The following is a 23,836-nucleotide window of genomic DNA, read 5'->3' on the forward strand; positions in this document are numbered from 1 at the left end:
ATGGCAGATAGGGTACCCGTGTACCCAGATATTGATATTATCATAACTTTTACCATTTTCAACCTATTTGAATAATGTTGTCCATTTTGGAGAAAGGAACTTAAATGCTTTTTGTCCGCTGCCAAGATTTACATCTTTTGTCTTTTGTAATCCCTTAGAGTCGTAAGCAAAAGTCTATCAACCAGTTTCAAATATACAACTTGCTCTTTGCGGTCCTTACATGATAATATTATGTTTGTTTCATTAACGTGTACAAGACACGGTTGTGTACAAGACACGACCGCTCGACGTAAACTACGTAGAACCAAATCTATACACATAAGAATGAATTTTTGTCTGTCTGCCCTTATAGAATAGAAAACGGCATGAACATTTGTATGTAGAGGTTTTTGGGAACGATGAAGGTTCTTATGATGGTATTAGACCCCTCCTCTTCTGGAAGGGGGGCTCCCATACAAATGAAATACAAATTTCTGCTTTAATCGAAAATTAATCCAAAAAATGGAATCAAAATTTGCAAATTTCGAATACTTAATCGTCTTTTAAATAATGTAAAAAATATATAATTAATCAATGTTAGATGAAACGAAGCTCGTCGGTTCTGGTAGTATAGTATATTAATAATATATTCCACCTCGTGAGTCTGCATATATGAATAATGGGCAGCACTGTCCTATCCAGCCGCTGGAGCCACCCCATTCTTACACTACGTTTCACAGTTGAATAATAGATAATAACCTAAAAGTAGGCAATTATTTATGGTTGAAATGCGCTATGTAGGAACGGGAATGGTTATGATTGTTTTTAAGAGCTTGGAAAGTATTGAAGTTGCAAAAGGAAAACGGTCCTGTCAGCCACATAAGGGTTAAAATACTATGGTGTGGCTATCACTTTTGATATAATTCATGGTCTGCGTACAAATCTGAATAGAAGCATTTGTATTTTAACATTTTTTTTTTTAATAAATGCCATCACCGGATATTTTGTTCGTATTTTTGCTAAAATAAAATCACATAGAATTGTGCGTGGTATCTTTTTGGCGTGTGTTTGATATGCTCACAAACACATTCTCTCGCTCTATTCCAAAGTGTGCTGCTGTCAAAGAAAACTAACAGTCCCGATTTTATTTAGTGAAACATAGAGCAAATATTGCATAAATTTGCTCTTTGTGGTGATAATCAAGTGGTGATAAAGTGTAAAAAGTAGTTTACGTACTTAATTTGTCGTGTCATACGCAGTAAAGAGGAGAAACAGGCGATCCAAAAAAGTAAGTAACAGTTTGCTTTTCGTGCGCTGCTTTCTTTGGCAATGCAATAATAGCAAGGATTTCGTACGTGCAAATTTGTTTCGGTGATAAATACATCAAATCTTGCTACTTTTACACAAACAACTTATTCAAATGAAAGCTTAGACATGAAATTGTGTGATTGAATCATAATTATGTTCATAAATAGTGTATGTTTGCTGGAAAACGCAAATATTGTTGAGGGTGCCAACAACCGTCGCACCCTGCCAATGCCGTATTCTACCCTAATCGAATATAAAAATGTTCACATTAACGATTGCGCCCTAACACCGGTTCTAAGCTTCGATGCAGAGTACACGAGCTTTGTTCGCCAGTGACAGGCGTATGAGGCCCTTGGCCACATCGAATTTTGAAATACTGCTTCTGATCCTGCTTATACAATGGAGCTTAGTTGACCAAAAAATGCTATGACAGTTTTCGAAACATTTTCACGCTTAAAATGTTCGACCGTGTACTTTTCTCATGGTCTTGGTTCACTTGATAAAGTGTACAATGCGCGCCGCAATACTTCCTGTTTCGACGGCATGTTTTAAGGATTCATTCACATAAAGTAATATTTCGGTGAAAGCATTTTTATTGTAATAGAAAAGTATTGAAGTCATTCCAATGTTTTAGTTGCCACCCGTTATCAGTCATTGAAAAAAATGACCTTATTATATTCAAATGTGTGCTTTTCTAGAAGCGTTCAAATATGATTCACCTTATTTCCGGCTAATGCTTCTAGTAAACGGGCATTCCTATGTACATGGGACAGTTATGCGTGTAACGGCAGTATTTGTATTTTTTTTAATTTGTTCAATGAAACTGTAAATTTTTTAAGTGCGGGTAAATTCATATTCCAAAAAAAGGCATTATCCACTTGTTTGATATACTCCGTGCAAACGCGTGATTTAAAAAAGGGGTGTTTCAAGCAAATGTGTGAGTCTAAAAAATGTATCACTCATTTGCCTCTTTCCGAGCAAATGCGCATTTTAAAAGAAGGAATCATTCGTTAACCTTATTTCGGGCAAATTCATGCCTTTCAAGAAGGAATTATTCACTCATTTTTATATTCTTGTTCCTTATTATGGACAAACGCGTGTGAAGCACAAACATATTAAAGACGTTTTAAAAGAAGGAATCATTGACTTAATTGCCTTATTCCAGGCGAATGCGTGGGTTCCTAATTGATTCCTCAATCAAGGCATGCTTCAAAATAAGAAGAAATTTTTTTCTGTTTTGTGGTCAGAATAGACGTGACCATATGCTAAGCTAAGCCAGAATAGACGTGACTATGCTATGCGACCTGACGCGACAGTGCAGTTTGACAGTTCATTGATAATAATTGTTATTGCTTTGCGTGAGTCGCGTCGCGTCGCGTCGCATCGCACATCGCGGTTAGGGTGTGGCCAGATAGACGCGAAATGCAATGCGAAGCGAAGCGTCCATGCGATTTGACAGTTCCTTATTATTGATTGTTATTCCTTTGCGTGCAATTTTCACGCGACGTCGCGTCTACTCTGGCAGGAACCTTACTTTGGCGTGCACCTTATGTGGCACCATATATGGTCATTATACCAAAAGGCACATTGTATTTGAAACTATAGTTTCTAAAAATTACCTCAATGGCCTTTGCACATCCAACTCATCAACACAAATGATTTTAATTATGGTGACTTATTATGAAATCATGTTTATCTATATATTATGTTTTCTGGGGAACGGTACATTCTGGAGAATGGTTTTCTGGGGAACGGTACATTCTGGGGATTGATTTTCTGGGGAATGGTACATTCTGGGAAATGGAATTCTGGGGTATGGTTTTCTGGGGAACGGTTTACTGGGGAATAGTATATAACCCATATGGCCGATAATGTCGTTCGGCCGAATAGGTCATTTGGCTGAAAAGTCGTCTAATCAAATAAATTATTTAGGCCTAGATTGTCGTTTGGCATAAAAGGGCCATTTGGCCGAAATGAACATATGGCCGAAAGTGTTGTTTGCCCGAGCTGCCGAAAAAAATCGCTTGACCGAAAATGCTGCTTGGCCGGACGAGGTGACAAAAGGTCGAAATCATACGGCCGAACTAAAAATTTGGCCGAAAAAGACGGTAATTGCGATAGCTCATTTGTTCAAAAATGGCGTTTGGAAGAACGGGTCGATGTTTTTCGCCATATAATCCGATCAGCCGAATAACATTTTCAGCCAAATTGCCCTTCCAGCTAAACTACCGTTTCGGTCAAATGGAATATTCGACGACTAGGCCTATTCGACCAAACGACCTGTTAGAGCATATGGCTTTTTCAGCTAAATGACTAGTTTGGTCGTATCGTCAAACCGTATCGAACAAATGGAATTCGGCTAGATAGCTTTCTGCTTAACTTATTATTCAGCCAAGTGGTATTCGGTCAAATGACTTTCCACCGAATGATTTTCAACCAAACGATCCTTCGTCTTTTGAAATTTTTCTCGTAGAATTTTTGAAGAATTACTAATGGACAACATAAAAAAAACTCACGTAAAAATCCAAAGAAATTCTGAAAAAATCCAGTTGAAATTCCATTGGAAACAGTTTTTGTGAAACTTAGAGAAATCACAAGAAAATTCTGTTCAGTGGAAACTCCGGAAAATTTTTAACGAGAAAAAAAAATTGAAGCATGCATGCTCGGGTATAGGCAAACTTTTAAACAATTTCCCGTGAAAATTTCAAAGAAATTCCGGTGAAAACTTTAAAGAATTTCTTGTTTTGAAATTCGAAAAACTTGGAATAATCTTCTGGGACAGTTCATTAGATTTTTCCGGCGAAATAAAAAAATTCACCCGTTAATGTTTTAAAAATATCCTAGAAAAAAAATCTTCACGTTACGCCAAACCTTCGTCGACCAAAATTATGACAAACGCTGCCGACGATGATTTTCGGATCGGCGCTGACCTCTAACGGTAGTCAGAGCCCATGAACGGACCAACGGGATATTTTATAAGATTTTAAACAACTAGGTATAAAGATTATTTGAGCAAAAGTTAAATTTTCAGCAACAACAAAAAATGGCTCGATTAACCGGAGGGTTCTATTATCCGGAGTGACATTTTTTTCAACACTCGGGATAGTCGAGTCCGGCCTGAACTTACTTTTGAAGTCCAAAACCAGACATTCACCCTACGATCCCATTCCTAGAACTAGATGAGAAGAATCTGAAATTATATTTCAATTATCGTTTAAAATAAGTCTTGTCTCATCTAGTGATCGTTTTGATCTATGCTCTCCTATTTATTCTAAAACGCGCATCCAATGATAAGGATTTACTTGCCGTGTAAAGGTCACCCCGTATGCGACTAGAGTGTGTGTCACTGTGAAACACATAATTTAATGTATGTTTTAAACACCGTTCCTAATAATGATCAAACATATACGCAACTCACCATTACACTATTTATTTTAGTTAACGAACTTTCTTGTCCTCAGTAAAAGTCCTGTAACTGGTAGGCTGTCGTAACAAATATACTTATACTTAATTGGGGTTTACTCTAATTACAAAGAGATCACACTTGTGAAGAGTGAAGAGGAAGGATTGTGTGGTTTTTCAAATTTTGAATTCCTTTACAGCAACCAAGGATAATCGTAAAATATTACATAATTGATGAATTAAACATTCATCAATGCATTGGGGTGACTAATGGAAATTGCTTCAAAGTTCGCCAAATGTTATTAGCATCAGCACAGTGTTAATTGGAAGTTTACTACCTATCCATGCCCAATCTATGCCAGCCATTGCATTGATGTGTATCTTGTAGGGTAAGCATAATGGATACACGAGAAGTCTACTGCCGTCATACGCATAGTTGTCCCATGTTTGCTGGGATTCCCTATGTACATGGGACAGTTATGCGTATAACGGCAGTCTATGTTTGTCACAAGAAAGATTCAGCCGGGAATTTTCATATTAGACGATAGGACAAAACAACCTAAACCCACCCCGGTGGCTACGCCACTGTATCAATCGTTCGTGGAATGATGACTCGAAACAAATTTAGGTTATGCAACTAAAAAATACTTCCGCTAATCAACGGGACATACTGATAAGGGGCCTCACCCCTTTGACCAATCTCCCAATAAACATTTTTCAACTAGGTAAAACACGAAGCATTGATTAAACCCATGTAGATATCACAAATAAGCTAAACACTAATGGATAATAAATTACTACTAAGTGCTATTTACTTACTGAAGAACAGCCGATAGTCGGTCGAATTTGGTGCGCCCCGTTCCACTATTTGGTACTTCTTGACTCCGGTCATCTTGCCCGTATTCACCGTTCCGTAACAACTGCGTAAACTACCAAGCAAACAAAACCCGTTCTTTGATCCCGTCACCGAGAGGAAACGACTCACTGCACCGTTTTCTGTACCAACAAAACGTGCCCTTGATGCTTCTAATCCGAACCGAACCCGCTGCTGATTTTGCTGAAAACACCGCCGCGTCAAAGGAACGACTGTCGCCCGGCTACCGCCAACACACGATGGAATCATTTTTGGCACTGACGCTTTGTTGGTGGTTGTGAAACGTAGTGACATTTGCCACGGTAGCATCAACGTCGGTGCTCGAAGAAGGGGACGCACATTTGTGTAGCAGGCATGTGTTTGTGAATATTTTACACGTTCTACACGATCAAAACGCTTCACCCATTTTATGTCTCTTTTCATGCAATTTGCCAAATTGCACTCGAGTTTGCACTATAGGGTAACCAACTTGATTTGGAACCCAACGTATTTTGGACTCTCTTGCAACATTTTCTCAATTTCTAAACTCAAATCAATGCAGCTGCTAATTCACGCACTGTCTTCAAGTATACACGATTGTTCTATGCAAACAATGCAAACATGTTGCTATGAAATTCCATCGGAAGAACCTACCTTACAGTCCTATGATTTGATTCTTCTTCTTCTTCTTATTGGCATTACTATGATTTGATTACGCATTGGAAATATGGAAAGTTAAATTAAATGATTTTTTACAATTCTATAAAAAATAAACATGAGAGTGTCCATTATAGGAATATTTTGGTGGGTCCATAATAGGGCAGAAGAACGTCCCTAAACGGAACATAAAAATCAAATGAAGTGTCGACTATAGGGAAGCAAATTCCTATTATGGACCCCCAGGGGGTCTACTATAGGACGAATTCAGTCAGACTTTAAAATGTTAATTTCAACGAATAACGTCGTGTATTTGAGTGTTTTATGTACGTATCGTGAAGAGGAGATGCAGAACTTGGTATTAGATGTCTAGCAGAATTAATATGTTGAAAATTTCTACTCTTTATGACAAAAAGAGCAAAATTTCGCTACTAGGGGGTCCACTATTGGGCATTTTAACCTAGATGAAATTTTGATGAAATCAGTTTATTTAAGAAGGCAATTGCGTTACACTTCAAAGAACACATTGCTGAAAATCTTATTGAAAAGATAAGACTTTGCTCTGACTAGCGTAAGTTTAAAATTCGACTTTTATTAGACTACATTCGGGGTGTCCATTGGCACGGCAAATGCTGGGTAATATAGCTAGTGGAATATATAGATGAGCGAAGATAAATCCTCTGTCTCCAAACGAACTGTCAAACGTGTCTCCAAACGAGCATGACGTCACGATTTCAATGGAAACGTTAAGGGCTGTGACGTCATATGCGCGTATGCACGGGCAAAAAAATCGACTCAGCCATGCTTTCGCTCATCTATAGATTCTACTATCTATACTGGGTAAAGCGTACCATTGGTACTTTGCGTACCTGAAGGAATAAAATAGATCCCGTTTCGCGGTCCTTAGCCTCTGACCCAGCAACTCCTATCCCTACCTCCTCGTGACGCTGGCCGGGATACGAGCCACCTTAGGGAAGATCGGGCAACCAACCCCGGTGGGATCCTTGGTCGTATGCTGACAGGAAAGGGGGCATTTGCTTCTCTCCGAAGGTGTAAATCTAATCGAGCGTATGTTCTCCATGTTAGGAGCGGCTCACAACAGCATCTGTTCCCCATGTTAGGGGCGGCTGATCATCGTCCGAGTGCCAGCGAGGGACTCTAAAGTAAACTGTGCACATCATGCTGCATCATGCTCATGCTTCGGTAAGGCAGCCTACCGAAGATTCTACAGTTACCAATAAAGGCAGAGCAAACGGATTGATTCAGCGGCAACAGACGAATAAAGGACAATGATTGGAAAGTCGGATCTTGGAACGGGAGAATTTGAATAAACCCGAACGTGTTGAGCTCCTGGCTCGTGAGCTGCAGAAGGTCGGCGTGAGTGTGGCAGCAATCCAGGAAATACGGTGGCCCAGAACTGGAGGTGAATCCCCGAACACTTCATTCAAGTACCACATCTAAGCAGAACAGGAGTTGGCTTCATGGTGATCGGGAAGCAGATGAAGCGTGTTATTCGGTGGAAGCCGATAAGCGACCGCATTTTCATAGCCTGATCAGCATCTATGCCCCAACGAACGATAAGCCTGATGACGTGAAGGATGAGTTCTATGAGAGCCTTGATAAGGCCTATGGAGAAAGATCTTGTAACTTTTAACCTTTGCTGCTGCTAGAGGGATGGCAACCAGCAGTAACTATTTCGCACGTAAGAATATCCGCAAACATACCTGGCAACATCCGAGTGGAGACACTTTCTCACAGATAGACCACGTGCTGATCGACGGACTACATTTCTCGGATGTTATAGATATAAGGTCCTTCAGAGGTCCGAACATTGACTCGGATCACTTGGATCACGAATTCACGAAACAACAGAACGCATGCGTTTCAATATCCAATGCTTGTCAGTTGAAGGAGTTTCTGAACAGTACCACCAGAAGCTGGGCAAGCGGATAGCAAATGCCACCGTATCTGGCGACGTCAACAGATTGTGGGAAAATATCAACGAAGCTGTGACTACAACAGCGCAATAAGTGTTAGGCACTGCACAGCGACGCCAACGAAATGGTTGGTTTGGTTGAGTCGAATGCTAGTATGGGTCGTACCCGTTCCAACAGAGAGCGGTACAGTGTAGCAAGGGCAGAAGAGAAACGGATCCACCGCAGAAAAAAAAGGCAACACGAAGAGAGTGTGATAGCTGAAGCGAAGGAGACCATGGATAGAATCGATATGCGGATATGTTTTACGCAACTGTCAATGGCGCGGGTCATAAGACTGCGCCAGTGCCCGCCATGTGCAATGGGAATTTGCTGACAGACCAGACTAGTAGCCAGGTGGAAGGAGCACTTCGAAGATTTGTTGAACGGTGACAGGATGGACATAGTCGGCGACGGTCAAGCTGTGGAACCGCCAACGCTGGATGAGGTAAAGTAGGCTCTAAACGAGCTGAAAAACAGTGAAGCTGCTGGAAAGGACGAGATCCCGGTCGAGCTTCTCAAACACGGAAGTGAACAGCTGCATCAATCAATCCACCACATTTTTCAGAAAATATGGGAGGATGAAGAACTGCCTGCGGCTGGATGGCCTCATATGTCCAAGCTATAAGAAAGGACACATACTGAAATGTGCCAATTGCAGAGGGACCACCCTTCTGAACTCGGCATACAAAATCCTGTCGCGTATCCTGTTTAACAAATTGAGACCGCTTGAGGAGACCTTCGTCGGCAAATACCAGGCAGGTTTTCGTGAGGGCCGATCAACGACGGATCAGATGTTTAATCTGCGGATGATTCTTAATAAATTCCGTGAGTACAACTTGCAGACTCACCATCTGTTCATTGATTTCAAAGCAGCGTACGATTCAGTGAAAAGAAATGAGCTGTGGCAGATAATGTCCGAACAATGGCAGATGCCCGGTATACTGATGAAGTTCCGAGATTGCAGCCCTCCGATCAACATGTCTTAAGGCTAGACGAAGGATGAAACGTGTGCGCATCTAAGAGGTAAAAGTGGACCACCGTGAAGTGTTTCGAGCTGGCCATCAAAAGCAACAAGAGAGGGTGTAGTGATGGCCAAGACTAAAGGGGCTCTTCACCCTCCGAATGGTCCCCGGATAGGTTGGCGAAGATTATCGAGGTAATCTTCTAGTCCCGGGCTGACGAATGAAGAGCTATTCACGGTAGCTAATTCCCTGGCAACGAGCTAAGCTTCAGGGCCTGATAGTATCCCGAACACGGCTCTCAATGCAGCAATCATAGCGAACCATAGTTTTCCCGATAGATGAAAAAGGCAAAAGTTGGTACTGTTGCTGAAGGCCGGGAAGCTAGCAAGTGACCCCTCGGCGTACAGACCTGTCTAATTGACACGATGGGCAAGTTGCTGGAGAGGATCATCCTCAACAGGCTGACCCCGTACTCAGAGGGTAAGTACTGCCTGTATCAGAAGTAATGCTGGAACACAGTCCTGGGGGAAAATTAAGGCGGGAGCCCAAGGTACGTTTAGTGGGTAGGTCTAGACTGGAAGAGTCCTACACTCTAGCACACTCCCGTGTCGTAGTGTGGCAACTACTAAGCACGCGTGCTAGGTTGTGGATAAATGCATTTTCCCTTGAAAAAAAAAAAAAAATACCCAGACATTAAGAGCGAGCATGCACCCCGAATTGGCGCTTTGCATTATTAGGGTTGCATAATGGCACATGCGTTGAAGTTTCTTTCAAGAAGTAAGAACAAAACATGCGTTTTTTTGTTTATCTCGTGTTTGGACTAGTGTTCGTTTAATCTCCAATGAATTTCAATGGTTTTGTAAAATATCACTTGCTTTGCGCTCCGGTAACTAACATCGATCATATATTATTAACTACTATTAATAAATAAGACAGTGAACAGGTTTATTTGTATCTTACTTCCTACGCCTATCCTACGGGTTGACTTTTAAAGAAGATAGAGAGATAGAGTGCACGTGGGTCGATCGTCCGTTCCTTGATCATCAGAAATCAGGAAACGTTGTGAATGGTACAGAGAGCTGCATAGAAGGATTAACGCATTAAACTACAAGGCCTTGCTAGTCAGTTGTCCTATCTCAGTACCAGAATGTTAGTTAGGACGGCTGTCAGTATTAGAGAAACGATACGGAAGTTCAGCCCAACATGCACAGCGGCTCCATACTCCGAATCGGATCGGTAATCCGGAATGTTTCGCGTTTTGTTCATCATCCAGTAGAAAGCTTCCATTTTCTGTTTACGTTTGAGTTCATCACCCACAAGCTGCCGAATGCGGGCGTTGTAGTCGTTGATCCATTTGATCTGGTTGGGAAGGATAATAAATGGATGCGAAAATCTGGTTTAGAATTTGAATGTTACCTCTGGAGCACTTAGCAGGGAGCGGTCGATCAATTTCGATTCGAAGGGTACCAGGGTTACATCTTGGAATGACAGGAATCTGTTGCCAGAAGGGTGCACATTGCCAGTGTCGTGAACCTCTAGAACATTTTCCAATCGAATACCAAATTCTCCTTTTTTGTAATATCCAGGTTCTGGTGAAAAATATTGTTATATTTATATCTGCTGTTTCTTCGGAGAAGTCTGTTGAATATCTTACCATTAGAAAAGAAGTAACCACTTTTGAAACTATATCGCTGCTTAGTCGTGTAAGCTATGCTGATGGGAGCTGCAAAAAATTGTAACTGTATAATCTTTACCTAACACAAATCTCAATACACAAACTTACACTCATGAACGGAGGAATAGGACCCAATTCCGTGGCCTGTTCCGTGCGGGTAGTCATTCATTTCACCCCAGACGGGTCCCCTTGCCAGTGCGTCAAGTTCGGCCGGCTTCAGATTTTCCGGGAACGTCAGAACAGACAACCGTATCATTCCAATCAACACATTTGTGTAGGCCCGAATTTGTTCGGGTGAGGGATCTCCAAGATGGATTGTCCGGCTTACGTCAGTAGTTCCATCCTGGTACTGGCCACCGGAGTCAATCAAGAGCGTGCCGTATTCGGTGATTTCAAAGTCTGTACGATTGCTAGGTGTATAGTGAGGGATGGAGCTGTGCGAACCGAATGCCACGATTGTTCTGAAGGAGGGACCTTCAGAGAGATCTTGGATTTTGCGACTGCGATCGACTTCTCGCGCTAGGGAAAGCTCCGTGAAGTGATCACCGGCAATGAACTAAGTATGGGAATAAATGTAAGAATTTTCCAAATTTATGAATGTTGTAAACATATTTAGTTACCCGCTCCTCAAGGTAGCTTAGTACTTCGCACATGGCAGCTGCATCGCGTATGTGCGCCCTCTTCATGCCCTGTTGTTCGACCTCGTTTTTCTGCGCTCGTAAGAAAATGATTGGGGATGGTCTGTCCAGTATTAGTTCCCGGGGTAGCACTGAGTGAATCGCTTCCGATGCTCCCATGTCGAAGACTACAGCTGACGGTACAAGGATGCGTTTCCAGTGCTGAGATAGTGTTCGTAAGTCGCGCAGAACGTCTTGGTATTCTTTGATTCTGGGGAAATCAGTATGTTATTGTTAATTGGAATCTACGTACAAACTATTACCTAACATACATAGATATTCGAGATATTTCATGCAAATTCTTTGATATTTTAACTTTCAATTTTATAATTTTGATTTGGATAAACTCAGTCAGAGTGTGATTCTTTGCTCCAATATTCCTCGTATCTTTCCTCCTCTCCATTGGCAGATAAAAGTGAGGTTGAAAACCAAGAATCATCATTCGATAAATTGATGATTGACGCGTTCTATGTACTGTTTCTCGTGTTTAAAATGGAAGAAAATGTTAAATATAAATCATAAAACCCTGCTTTGATTCTTACAATTTACGTAATAAGATAATGTAAATTTTGATTCCAGTTTTGAAATTTTTCGAAACTTAGCCTCACTTTTAATTGCCAATAAGGTCATCATAAACTTCTTAACCCCCCCCCCCCCTCTTTTTGAGTCGGACCTCTTAACGGAAGCCTCTTCCAGCGTTTGAGGTATTTTCTGGGATTCTGGGATGTGAGCAAAGAAGGACCACGCTTCCGAAACCTTCCCACCTTGCTTCCCACCATGAAAAATCGACGGGAATCACACAGTACCTCCCCTTCCAACCTTCTTGGGCTCTAGGGATGAAAACGGAGACCAGATGTTGTTATGCATGCAAGGAGTTAATGGGCCCCTTTCCTGTCGGTGGGAACATAGCATTTCCGTAAGATGAAAATAAGACTTATCCGCTAAAAGTCAGGAGTCAAGTGTTTATTGACAAACTGATCAAGACGGAGAAACTGAGGACGATACGGTGGTAGAAGTTAACCCCCTTTTGATGCACAAGCGGGTAAAACGCATTGTTTGCAGCAAGGCTGTTCGGCCACATTGAGAGTTGACGTAAAGTCAATGTCAACTTCTTTCCACGAACAGCCTAGATAGCCGTGTGGTGTCGGCAGCTAGTTATCTGGCTAAGAATAACATTACGGATTGCCTGTTCCAGTGGTAAAAGTCCACCATACAGGTGACCCCTAATTCTCGGTGTGATGCGGCTTTATGCTTACCGTGCCTACGAATGAATGGTTAGGGGGGTCTAATAAGAACCTAACAGCAAACGGAGCCTGTGAAGCACCAGGGCCCCCTTCACAGTATTTTAGCCCTCGCTGCGCTAACCGGAGATATGGCGTAGTTGACTCTTTACTTCTCCGAGATAATCGGCTACTCTTATTCAACCTCATCGTGAGGTTAAATAAGAGTAGGGTTATGAATATGTGTTTTAATTAGTTTTCAACAAATTGTCACCTATATGGATTCGCATTATGCGTTTTTTACAATGTGCTTTGTGTATGTTACCTATATGGATTCGCATTATGCGTTTTTTCACAGTGTACTCTGTGTTTCGTCTTTGACGTTCGGCTTCAGCTACTCTTGTTTAATCTCAACTTGAGTTTGAATAAGGGTGGGATTATGAATGTTTTTTACTTAGTTTTTCAACAAATTTTCACCTATATGGATTCGCATTATGCGTTTTTTTTACAATGTACTTTGTGTTTGTCACCTATATGGATTCGTATTATACGTTTTTCAAAGTGTAATCTGTGTTTCGTCTTTGATGTTTGGCTTCAGCTACTCTTGTTTAATCTCACCTTGAGGTTGAATAAGGGTGGGGTTATGAAAATGGTTTTTTTACTTAGTTTTTTTTCAACAAATTGTCACCTATATGGATTCGCATTATGCGTTTTTTTTACAATCTACTTTGTGTATGTTACCTTTATGGATTCGCATTATGCGTTTTTCACAGTGTACTGTGTGTCTCGTCCTTGACATTCGGCTTCGGTTACTCTTGTTCAATCTCAACGTGAGATTAAATAAGAGTGGGGTTATGAATATGTGTTTTACTTAGTTTTCAACAAATTGTCACCTATATGGATTCGCATTATGCATTTTTTTTTACAATGTACTTTGTGTATGTTACCTTTATGGATTCGCATTATGCGTTTTTCACAGTGTACTGTGTGTCTCGTCCTTGACGTTCGTCTTTGGCTACTCTTGTTCAATCTCAACGTGAGGTTAAATAAGAGTGGGGTTATGGATATGTATTTTACTTAGTTTTCAACAAATTGTCACCTATATGGATTCGCATTATGCGTTTTTTACAATGTACTTTGTGTATGTTACCTATATGGATTCGCATTATGCGTTTTTCACAGTGTACTCTGTGTTTCGTTCTTGACGTTCGGGTTCGGCTACTCTTGTTCAATCTCAAGGTGAGGTTCAATAAGAATTGGGTTATGAATATGTGTTTTACTTAGTTTTCAACAAATTGCCACCTATATGGATTCGCATTATGCGATTTTTACAATGTACTTTGTAATTGTCACCTATATGGATTCGCATTATGCGTTTTTACAGTGCACTCTGTGTTACGTCTTTGACGTTCGTCCATTGTTACGTCCTCTGTGTTTTTGTGACACCTCTCTTTAGTCCCTAGCTGAATGCGCCTACATAATTGGCTTTCCTATAAATGGTTCCATTCTCCTTTCCAACTTCACTTCCTCTTCCTTTCCCCTTTTCACTTCCTTTTCCGTCAGGTAAATGATGAGAAAGGCCAGTGAAGGCGATGGCACAAATCTCCCAAATTGAGGGGAACGTGCCTCCTGAGCCGACGTTCTGATACCTGATACCTGATTCCCACCATGAAAAATCGACGGGAATCACACAGTACCTCCCCTTCCAACCTTCTTGGGCTCTAGGGATGAAAACGGAGACCAGATGTTGTTATGCATGCAAGGAGTTAATGGGCCCCTTTCCTGTCGGTGGGAACATAGCATTTCCGTAAGATGAAAATAAGACTTATCCGCTAAAAGTCAGGAGTCAAGTGTTTATTGACAAACTGATCAAGACGGAGAAACTGAGGACGATACGGTGGTAGAAGTTAACCCCCTTTTGATGCACAAGCGGGTAAAACGCATTGTTTGCAGCAAGGATGTCATCAACTACGACAATAAAGAGTTACGCATGGAGTAGGATGATCAAGAAGTGGACGAAGTCAGTTCACCGCATCACCAAAAATGATGTTGGCGTGAGGGTCGAATTCTTGAGATACTCAACTAGGCCCTACTACCCTTTTCCGATGCAGTGTTTTGATTGTGGGAACCCACCCAATCAACGAGGATCGGAGTTGTGACCTGCTTGAATCCCACGAAAGGTGTAACAGCGACCAACACGTTATTTCGAGCCGATCATGCCCCGGTTACAACACCAAAAATTACGTACAGAGGGTCAAAGTCGAGTACGGCTGCGGAGGCCAAAATAATACTACAACAAGAGAAGAAAAAAGAAGGATTTTATGACGGAACCACCCATGGAAACTTTTCTGCTTAAACCAGCCGACTCAGGTAACACCAGTGGCTGATGACGTTTCTGCTCCATTAACAGAGATGCGAACTATATCACGTAAAAAAAAATAACCTTATATGTTATGGCAAAAAACCATTCGAAAATACTTATACTCTTCATTATGCCACCTAATGAATAATTCCATATCAAAAAGCTAATAACATTTATAAGTTAATGAAAAGTATAAGTTTAGGAATGTATGTGACTAATGCGATGTATAAGTTTTTTCTTATACATATCATTAAGCGCCTGCTTTGGCAAAAAAGTATTAGAAATCTTAATAATAAATAACATTAAATTTGCTTACGTGTACTTAATAAACAGGAATCTCTTCGTTTCGAGGTACAAACTGTCAGGATCGAGGAGAAGCAGTTAAAGCACAGATTACTTTGATAATGGTCGTTAAATTTCTTACACACGACGATTGAGAGCAGACTTGTATGTCTGTTCTCTGCGGTTGAAGTCTAAGGGGCCCCACACAAGCTCCGACGTTTTGCACAATTTTGACTCGGCCCCCAGAAAATTTGATTTGATCGGAGTAAAGCCGAGCCGTCTGTGGGCAAGTTGTACTTTTTTTTAACTTAAATTCAATTTATTTTCATTTCTTTAGTGTGTAACAATTTTCTTACAGTTTAAGTGTTTGACCTTTTGGCCCTTCAGCTTTATGAATGATTTGGTTTTAATTATTTGTAAAGGAATTTTATTTATAGTTTGTCTAATTTATCATGTTTGCCTTTAGGAGGCATTAGTTAACTTTAAAATTTGATAACCTAACTACTAGTGTATATAGTATATATACAAAACAATTTGATAACTTAGATTGAAACTAGCGCCCTAATTGGAGCCTGATCCGAATGCAAGCAACTGGGCAAGTTGTACTGTTCAACAGTCGACTTTACTCCGACCAAACCAAATTTGCTGGGGGCGGAGTCAAAGTTGTACAACATGTCGGAACGCGTGTGGGGCCCCTGAAGCATTTCAGTCTCCGTCAACGATTTTCCAGCTGAGACCAGCAGATCGTCGGACCATCGGACCTGCAGATCTTCGCCTTTCTTCAACTTTCGAGTTTGTAACAGCTAATGACGTCCACACATCTGCACAGCGAACGTGCAAACATCCCAAACTAGCTTACCTCGCTTTCTAAAGGCCGCATACACGAGATTTCTTCCAGGTACTCCTACAAGGAATAACTTAAGGAAATTTTTCAGGAGTTCTTCAGACAACTCTTCCAGTAATTTCTTCGGGCATTCCTTCAGGACTTCCAACAGTAATTCCTCCGAGATTTCTTCAGGGAATTCCTCCAAAAATCCTCTAGGAAGTCCTGCATAACTTTCTCCAGAGATTCTTCCAAAAATTCCTCCACGAGTGTTTTCCTCGAAATTTCTTCCACGAATTTCTTCGAGTTTTAATTCAGAAGCTCTTTGAGAAATTCCTCTAGGAATTTCTCCAACAATTGTTCCATGAAGTCCTTGGAGAATTCTTTCATGAAATCCTTCGAGATACCCTTAAGCCATTCTTTCCAAAATACCTTCAAGAACTCCACGAATTCCTTTGAAATTGTTTCCCACTAATCCTCCAGAATTTTTTTGAAGAAATATTTCCAGGAATTCCTACAAGAAAAAAAATCGGAAGTTCATTCAGGATTTTTTTCGGGACCTCCTCCAGTAATTCATCCGGGAAATTCTTCCTCTAGAAATTCGTCCTGAATTTCTCCAAAAATTCTTCACAAATTCATCCGGGATTTCCTCTGGGAGCTCGTGGAGGGGTTTTGGAAGAATTCCTAGAGAAATGCATGGAGAAATTACAGATTCCTCGGAGAAATTTCTGCAGGAAATCACGAAGATATTGAATGAATTTCCAAAGGAATCTGTAAAGGATTCTGGAAGGATTTCATGGACCTATTCCCGGAGGAATTCTCGAAGTAATGCCTGGAAAAACTTTCGGAGGAATTACTGGAGGAAATCCCGGGGGAAGTAGAAACATCTTCGAGAAATCCTCTATGAGTTCCTTCATGAATTCATTAAGGGATTCCTACAAGAGTTTATCCAAAGATTCTCCCAGAAATGTCCTCACGAGTTTTTTATTCGAAATTTTCTAATGAAGTTCCTCCGAAAATTCCAAATAATCTTTCACGAATTTCATTTCATTTCATTTATTCAGACTAAGGCCGAAGTGGCCTGTGCGGTATATAAGAGTCTTCTCCATTCGGCTCGGTCCATGGCAACACGTCGCCAACCACGCAGTCTACGGAGGGACCGCAAGTCATCTTCCACCTGATTGTTCCACCTTGCCCGCTGCGCACCTCGCCTTCTTGTGCCCGTCGGATCGTTGTCGAGAACCATTTTCCCCGGTTATTGTCCGACATTCTGGTTACGTGCCCGGCCCACCGAAGTCGTCCGATTTTTGCAGTGTGAACGATGGATGGTTCTCCCAGCAGCTCTTGCAACTCGTGGTTCATTCGCCTCCTCCACGTACCGTCCGCCATCTGCACCCCACCACAGATGGTACGCAGCACTTTCCTTTCGAAAACTCCGAGTGCGCGTTGGTCCTCCACGGTCCTCCACAGCATCGTCCAGGTCTCGTGTCGGTAAAGGACTACCGGTCTAATGAGCGTTTTGTAGATTGTCAGATTGGTACGGCGGCGAACTCTATTCGATCGCTCCGTCTTACGGAATCCAAAGTATGTACGATTTCCAGCCACTATGCGTCTCCGAATTTCTCTGCTGGTATCATTTTCGGCAGTCACCAGTGAGCCCAAGTACACAAATTCTTCTACCACCTCGATTTCGTCACCACCGATGCCAACTCGCGGTGGGTGGCTCACATTGTCTACTCTTTAACCTGTTCCTATCATGTACTTCGTCTTCGACGTGTTGATGACTAGTCCGATCCGCTTGGCATCCCTCTTCAGTCTGATGTAGGCTTCCTCCATCTTCTCAAAGTTACGTGCCATAATATCTATGTCGTCGGCGAAGCCAAATAGCTGGACGGACTTATTGAAAATTGTACCACTCGTGTTAATCCCTGCTCTTCATATTACCCCTTCCAAAGCGATGTTGAATAGCAGACACGAAAGACCATCACCTTGCCGTAACCCTCTGCGCGTTTCGATGGGACTCGAGAATGCCCCTGAAACTCGAACTACGCACATCACCCGATCCATCGTCGCTTTGATCAACCGTGTCAGTTTATCCGGAAATCCGTGTTCGTGCTTTAGCTGCCATAGCTGGTCCCAATCGATTGTATCATATGCGGCTTTGAAGTCGATGAATAGATGATGTGTGGGCACGTTGTATTCGCGGCATTTCTGCAGTACTTGGCGAATGGCGAACACCTGGTCCGTGGTGGACCGTTCGCCCATAAAACCCGCCTGGTACTGCCCCACGAACTCCCTTGCAATTGGTGCTAGTCGACGGTAATTTGGGAGAGTACCTTGTAGGCGGCGTTCAGGAATGTTATTGCGCGGTAGTTGCTACAATCCAGCTTATCGCCCTTTTTGTAGATGGCACACGACACCTTCCATCCACTCCTGCGGCAAAACTTCCTCCTACAAAATCTTGGTAATGACCCAGTGCAGCGCTCTGGCCAGTGCCTCACCGCCGTGTTTGAATAGCTCTCCTGGTAGTTGGTCAACCCCAGGGGGTTTGTTGTTCTTTAGTCGGCCAATCTCCTCCTGTATTTCCTGGAGATCTGGAGCCGGTAAAATTATGTCCTGTGCGCGTTCTCCAAGGTCCATCACCATACCGCCATCTTCGTCTGTCACATCGCCATTTAGGTGTTCTTCGTAGTGCTGCCGCCTTTGGATCACCTCATGCTCGTTCGTAAGAAGGTTCCCGTTTATGTACTTACACATATCATGCACGTGGCCCTTACGTGAACGGTTCAACTTCTCATAGAACTTTCGTGTGTTATTAGCGCGGTACAGTTGCTCCGTCTCTTCACGGTCTCGATCTTCCTGCTGGCGCTTTTTCCTCCGGAAAATCGAGTTTTGTCTGTTCCGCGCCTGTTTATATCGTGCTTCGATCGCCCTCGTGCGGTGTTGCAGCAATCTCGCCCATGCTGCATTCTTCTCTTCTACTAACTGCTCACATTCGCCGTCATACCAGTCGTTTCTCTGATCCGGGGGCACCATGCCAAGTGCAGCGGTTGCGGTGCTACCAATGGCGGATCGAATATCTCTTCAGCCATCTTCAAGAGACGCTGCGCCTAGCTGCTCTTCCGTTGGGAGTGCCACTTCCAGCTGCTGCGCGTATTCTTGGGCAAGTCTACCGTCTTGTAGCCGCCCAATATTAAGCCGCGGCGTCCGACTTCGATGCGTGTTGTACACCGTCGAGAGTTTTGAGCGCAGGCATACTGCAACGAGGTAGTGGTCGGATTCAATATTCGCACTGCTGTAATTGCGGACGTTCGTGATGTCGGAGAAGAATTTACCGTCAATTAGAACGTGGTCGATTTGGTTTTCCGTTTCTTGGTTAGGTGATCTCCATGTGGCCTTGTGGATATTTTTGAGGGGAAAGAAGGTGCTTCGGACTACCATTCCGCGGGAGGCTGCGAAGTTTATGCATCGTTGGCCGTTGTCATTCGATACGGTGTGCAGACTATCCGGTCCGATGACCGGTCTATACATTTCCTCCCTTCCTTTCACGAATCTCTTTGACAACCTCTTTGACAATTCTCCGAGAATTCCTTCATGGATTCCTTTGAATCTAGAACCTTCCGGGAATTTCCTGGAGGAACTTCCTGAGGAATTCCTTTGACAATCTTTTTGACAATTCTCCGAGAATTCTTTCATGGATTCCTTTGAACCTAGAACCTTCCGGGAATTTCCTGGAGGAACTTCCTGAGGATTTTCCTATAAGAATTCCTGGAGAAACTTTCGGAGGAATTCCTGGATGAATTTCCGGAGCAATTCCTGGAGGAACTTCCGGAGGAATTCCTGGAGGAACTTCATTTCATTTATTTAGTTTACATCTAAACAGATAACACTGAATCAACAATTTGACGCCACAATACACGGTTTGAGGCCGCATCTCTCCATCCTCGGATACGCCCCACGCTCGCCAAATCGTTTAGCACCTGGTCTGCCCATCTCGCTCGCTGCGCTCCCCGCCGTCTCGTACCTGTCGGATCGGAAGCGAACACCATCTTTGCAGGGTTGCTGTCCGGCATTCTTGCAACATGTCCTGCCCATCCTGGAGGAACTTCCGGAGGCATTTCTGGAGGAACTTCCGGAGGAATTCCTGGGGGAACTTCCGAAGGAATTCCTGGAGGAACTTCCGGAGGAATTCCTGGAGGAACTTGCGGAGGAATTCCTGAAGGAACTTCTGGAGGAACTCTCGGAGGAATTCGGTTTTTGTTTTCAATTTTAAAAATAGTTAGGAGCTTAAAAACATGGGTTCTTTGGGAAAGTTGACTTTAAATAGGCCAAAGAATCGATAAATAAGAAAAGAATCGAAGAATCCAATACTTATTTCACTCACACTCACATTACTCGATACGGAAGCAACGCACTACTGTCATTTTTATTGATTTAGCTTTAGTAGCATACATGAAATAATAAAAATAACGGTTGTGCGTTACTGCCATTTCGAGTGGGATGCCCTTGAAAACGTGAGTGAAATTAGTTTTGGATTCCGGGAGGCTTGTCCTTAAAGGAATTCCTGAAGAATAAGGAATATCTTAAACCATTTCAGAAGAAATCCCAAAAAAAATTTGTACAGGAATTCTCGAAGGAATCCTTAGAAGAATTTCCGATGGAACTTCTAGAGGAATTTTCGAAGAAATTTAGAAAGGTATTACCGAGAATAATTAAAACTTTCCGAGGAATTCCTTGAAAAATTTCCGAAGGATTTCTCCTGAATCAATTTCCGAAAGTATTCCGAAAATAATGTCCGTGGGTATTCATGAAGGCATTTCCGAATTATCCAATTATCGAAATAAATTCCTAAGAAAGTTTCCAAGGGAATCTCTAAAATAATTCGTAAAGGATATTCCGAACGGAATTTGAAAATGAAATCCTGAAGGAATTTCCGTCATTCCTAAAGTTCTGCAAGAATTTCTTAGGATATTCCTCCAAAGATTTTTTCGGATTTTCTTGGAATTTCTTCTGAAAACCCTCCGAAAATTACTAAAATCCAGAAATCCCATAGGAATTCCTTTTAATATATCTTCGAAATTCTTCTTCGAAGAAGGAATTATAAGAATAAGTCAAAAATCCATTCAAAAATTCCTTTACGGATTCTTTAGGAATTTCTTCAGTACCTACAATACCTATGGAATTGTTTTGGAAAAACTTCCGGAAATTTATTCAGCACAATACCTATGGAAATTCCTTTAGGATTTTTTTTCGGAAATCGATTTAGGACTTTTTTCGAAATATTTTTTAAGAATTCTGCCAGTACTTTCTAAAGAATTCCCTTTGGAAACTTCAGGAAGAAAATTCCTTCGAAGTAATTTCTTCAGAATATCCTCTAGAAACTATTTCAAAAATTCTTTTGGGAATTTCTTCGGGCATTCTTCTGGATTAGTTTAAGCAGCTCTTGCAGAAATTCCTTTACACCTTCGGAAACTAATACCGTAATGCCGCCGGATTTTCTTTCAGGCATTTCCGAACGATTTTTTAAAGAAATTGTCGAAGGAACTCCTGAAGGAATTTCCGAAATTTTCTTTCTCTGTGCAATCGGCTTATTCTCAGAAAATTACTTCGGAGATAAATCCAGAAATTATTTTGGAATTAGGATCAATAATGGAGCCGGGTATCCCTCATAGTCAATTAGAAAGATGGAAGGAATACTTGAACAAAAAAATCTGTTTCAAAATCCAATCGTGTTTATATCTGGGTTTACATAGAAAAGATCATTTGTTAATGGGCAGGCATTGCTGGGTCTGGATTTAAGATGGATGTTCAGATCCAGAATCGTTAAAATGATCAAGATCTATGATGTGATTGAATGATTCGTGGCTCTATTTTTGAAAGACCCGGTTCACCAGATCAGCAAATTATTTGATCACTTGTAAGACATGACAAAATCAAAAGTTTATTGTGGGTGCTGTATTCGCTTATGAGCAAGAGAGGGTAAGGTACCCGTCACACGGAAGAAAAAAAAGTACCCAGCTTTGAGTTTTTTTAAACTTACTTTTGAGTTATTATTTCTCTTCTCTTTCATTCACTACTTCGACCCCAATTACTCAATTTTGGCTTCCCGTAAAATATCCCGCGCAAATATCTCAACAAATTTTGTCATCTGAAATTGCTAAGTTTTCTTGTACTTACTGAACGCAGTACTCGTTGTGGCAGCTGTGCGACTTGAGATGATTCAGCAGTCCCATGTTCTTCCTCGTATTGTTTGTATACAGGATGATCTCCCGGTTGCTGACCAGTAGGTACGCCTTGAAAACAGGCGTGTACGGTATGTCGCTTCCCCGCAGATTCAAAATGTACGCCACCTCCGTCAGCGAAGTAACGATCATCGCATCACACTTCATGGCCGTTAGGTTAGACCGGAGCTTATTGACTTTGACTTCCCAGTGTTCGCCGGCAAATCTCAACGGCTGTACCTTTATGGAGTTCAATTTTGGTGCAGGTCGTCGCGCACCCCATACCAAGTCAACCAAGTTGCGATGAATCTTGATCAGTTTGATAAGGTGCGAACTAAGCTGGCGTTCCAAACCTATCCATAATGAATGTGGAACCAGCTGGGGATCGGCACCCACTCGGCTTTCGGGCGTCAGTTCATTCTGAAATGAGATCCATATTGCAGATCATAATTCTTAACAATCATCAATTAGACCTACCTCAATCCATTCTGATATAGTGGGATGCTCTCCGTTACGGAAAATTCTCCAATCACAGTTCAATTCATGATCTGCTTGCTCGTAGTATCTTCCATCCACCCATAAAGCCGCAGATTTCGTCGTCACTAAGGCCTCTCCTGTAGATCCTGTGAACCCTGTCAGGAATTTCAACCGTTCATCCGACTCCATCAGATAGTCGGACATGTGCTCATCGTACGAAGTCACCAAATACGCATCCAGTTCAGTGCTTTGGGTCGACGCCCTGGTACGCATCTCATTCCGCAAAGCCATTAACCGTTGGTGTAATATTCTGTCGTGTCCATCGTATACCTGATAGCCGCAAAGAAAAGAACAAAGATCCCCGTTCGAACAATGACCATATGCCAAAGATGATTCATCTTTGTTTGGCGCTTTACCTGTATCCGATCCCGATTTAGACATTTGCTCCGTCGCATAGACCCGCCACCATGTTGGCTAACTGCGGCGGCGATCGTTGGGATCACTGCCAAAATTGTCGATGCTGAAAATTAGAAATGCAGAAAAGGGGAAGACAACGCTTCATTAGTCATCGGCGGTGATCAGCTGGCGACGATGGGTGATGATGATAAATATAAAAGGAAAAGCGCAACGTGATCTACGGACTGCAATGTTTACAAACAGTGCGGAGGTATAATAAAAGTTGCGTGATGCGAATTTCATTGGGTAGCTCGATCGTTTGCGAACTGGGGATGGAACATCCAATGATCCGCACGTCATCCACGCACATGCCAAGTCGTTTGTAACGATTGCCTGGTGTGAAGTTGACATGGGGAGGAGACCGACGCTGAATTTTTAATATGATGCTCATCAGAGGGGCTGATCGATGGAGTCGTAAACTGAGAATAGGTTTGGTTTGGATTAACTTTTGTGGGCCCCTCGTTGGAGCAAATCGAATAATGCATGGCAAATGCAACGGAACAGAG

General features: G+C 42.1%; 2 protein-coding genes across 4 annotated transcripts in view; both read right to left on the reverse strand.

Moving 5' to 3' along the window:
- Positions 1-5,827, reverse strand: part of LOC134205056 (inorganic pyrophosphatase-like) — a 36,396-nt gene extending 30,569 nt beyond the window's left edge. For both annotated transcript variants that reach the window (XM_062679948.1, XM_062679947.1), the window contains exon 1: positions 5,509-5,827. In XM_062679948.1, the coding sequence (XP_062535932.1) occupies positions 5,509-5,812 (304 nt within the window). In that variant the 5' untranslated portion in view covers positions 5,813-5,827. The remainder of the gene's footprint in view (positions 1-5,508) is intronic.
- A 4,086-nt stretch (positions 5,828-9,913) lies between these two features.
- LOC134205059 (xaa-Pro aminopeptidase ApepP) overlaps positions 9,914-23,836 on the reverse strand; it is a 62,350-nt gene continuing 48,427 nt past the window's right edge. For both annotated transcript variants that reach the window (XM_062679954.1, XM_062679955.1), the window contains exons 2-10: positions 23,291-23,394; positions 22,875-23,204; positions 22,354-22,817; positions 11,433-11,700; positions 10,921-11,368; positions 10,792-10,860; positions 10,554-10,726; positions 10,281-10,496; positions 9,914-10,216 (exon numbers count right to left, since the gene is read on the reverse strand). In XM_062679954.1, coding sequence (XP_062535938.1) covers positions 10,181-10,216; positions 10,281-10,496; positions 10,554-10,726; positions 10,792-10,860; positions 10,921-11,368; positions 11,433-11,700; positions 22,354-22,817; positions 22,875-23,204; positions 23,291-23,394 — 2,108 coding nt within the window. In that variant the 3' untranslated portion in view covers positions 9,914-10,180. The remainder of the gene's footprint in view (positions 10,217-10,280; positions 10,497-10,553; positions 10,727-10,791; positions 10,861-10,920; positions 11,369-11,432; positions 11,701-22,353; positions 22,818-22,874; positions 23,205-23,290; positions 23,395-23,836) is intronic.

This window comes from Armigeres subalbatus, chromosome 1 (genome assembly GCF_024139115.2).
Source record: "Armigeres subalbatus isolate Guangzhou_Male chromosome 1, GZ_Asu_2, whole genome shotgun sequence".
Classification (NCBI taxonomy): Eukaryota; Metazoa; Arthropoda; class Insecta; order Diptera; family Culicidae; genus Armigeres; species Armigeres subalbatus.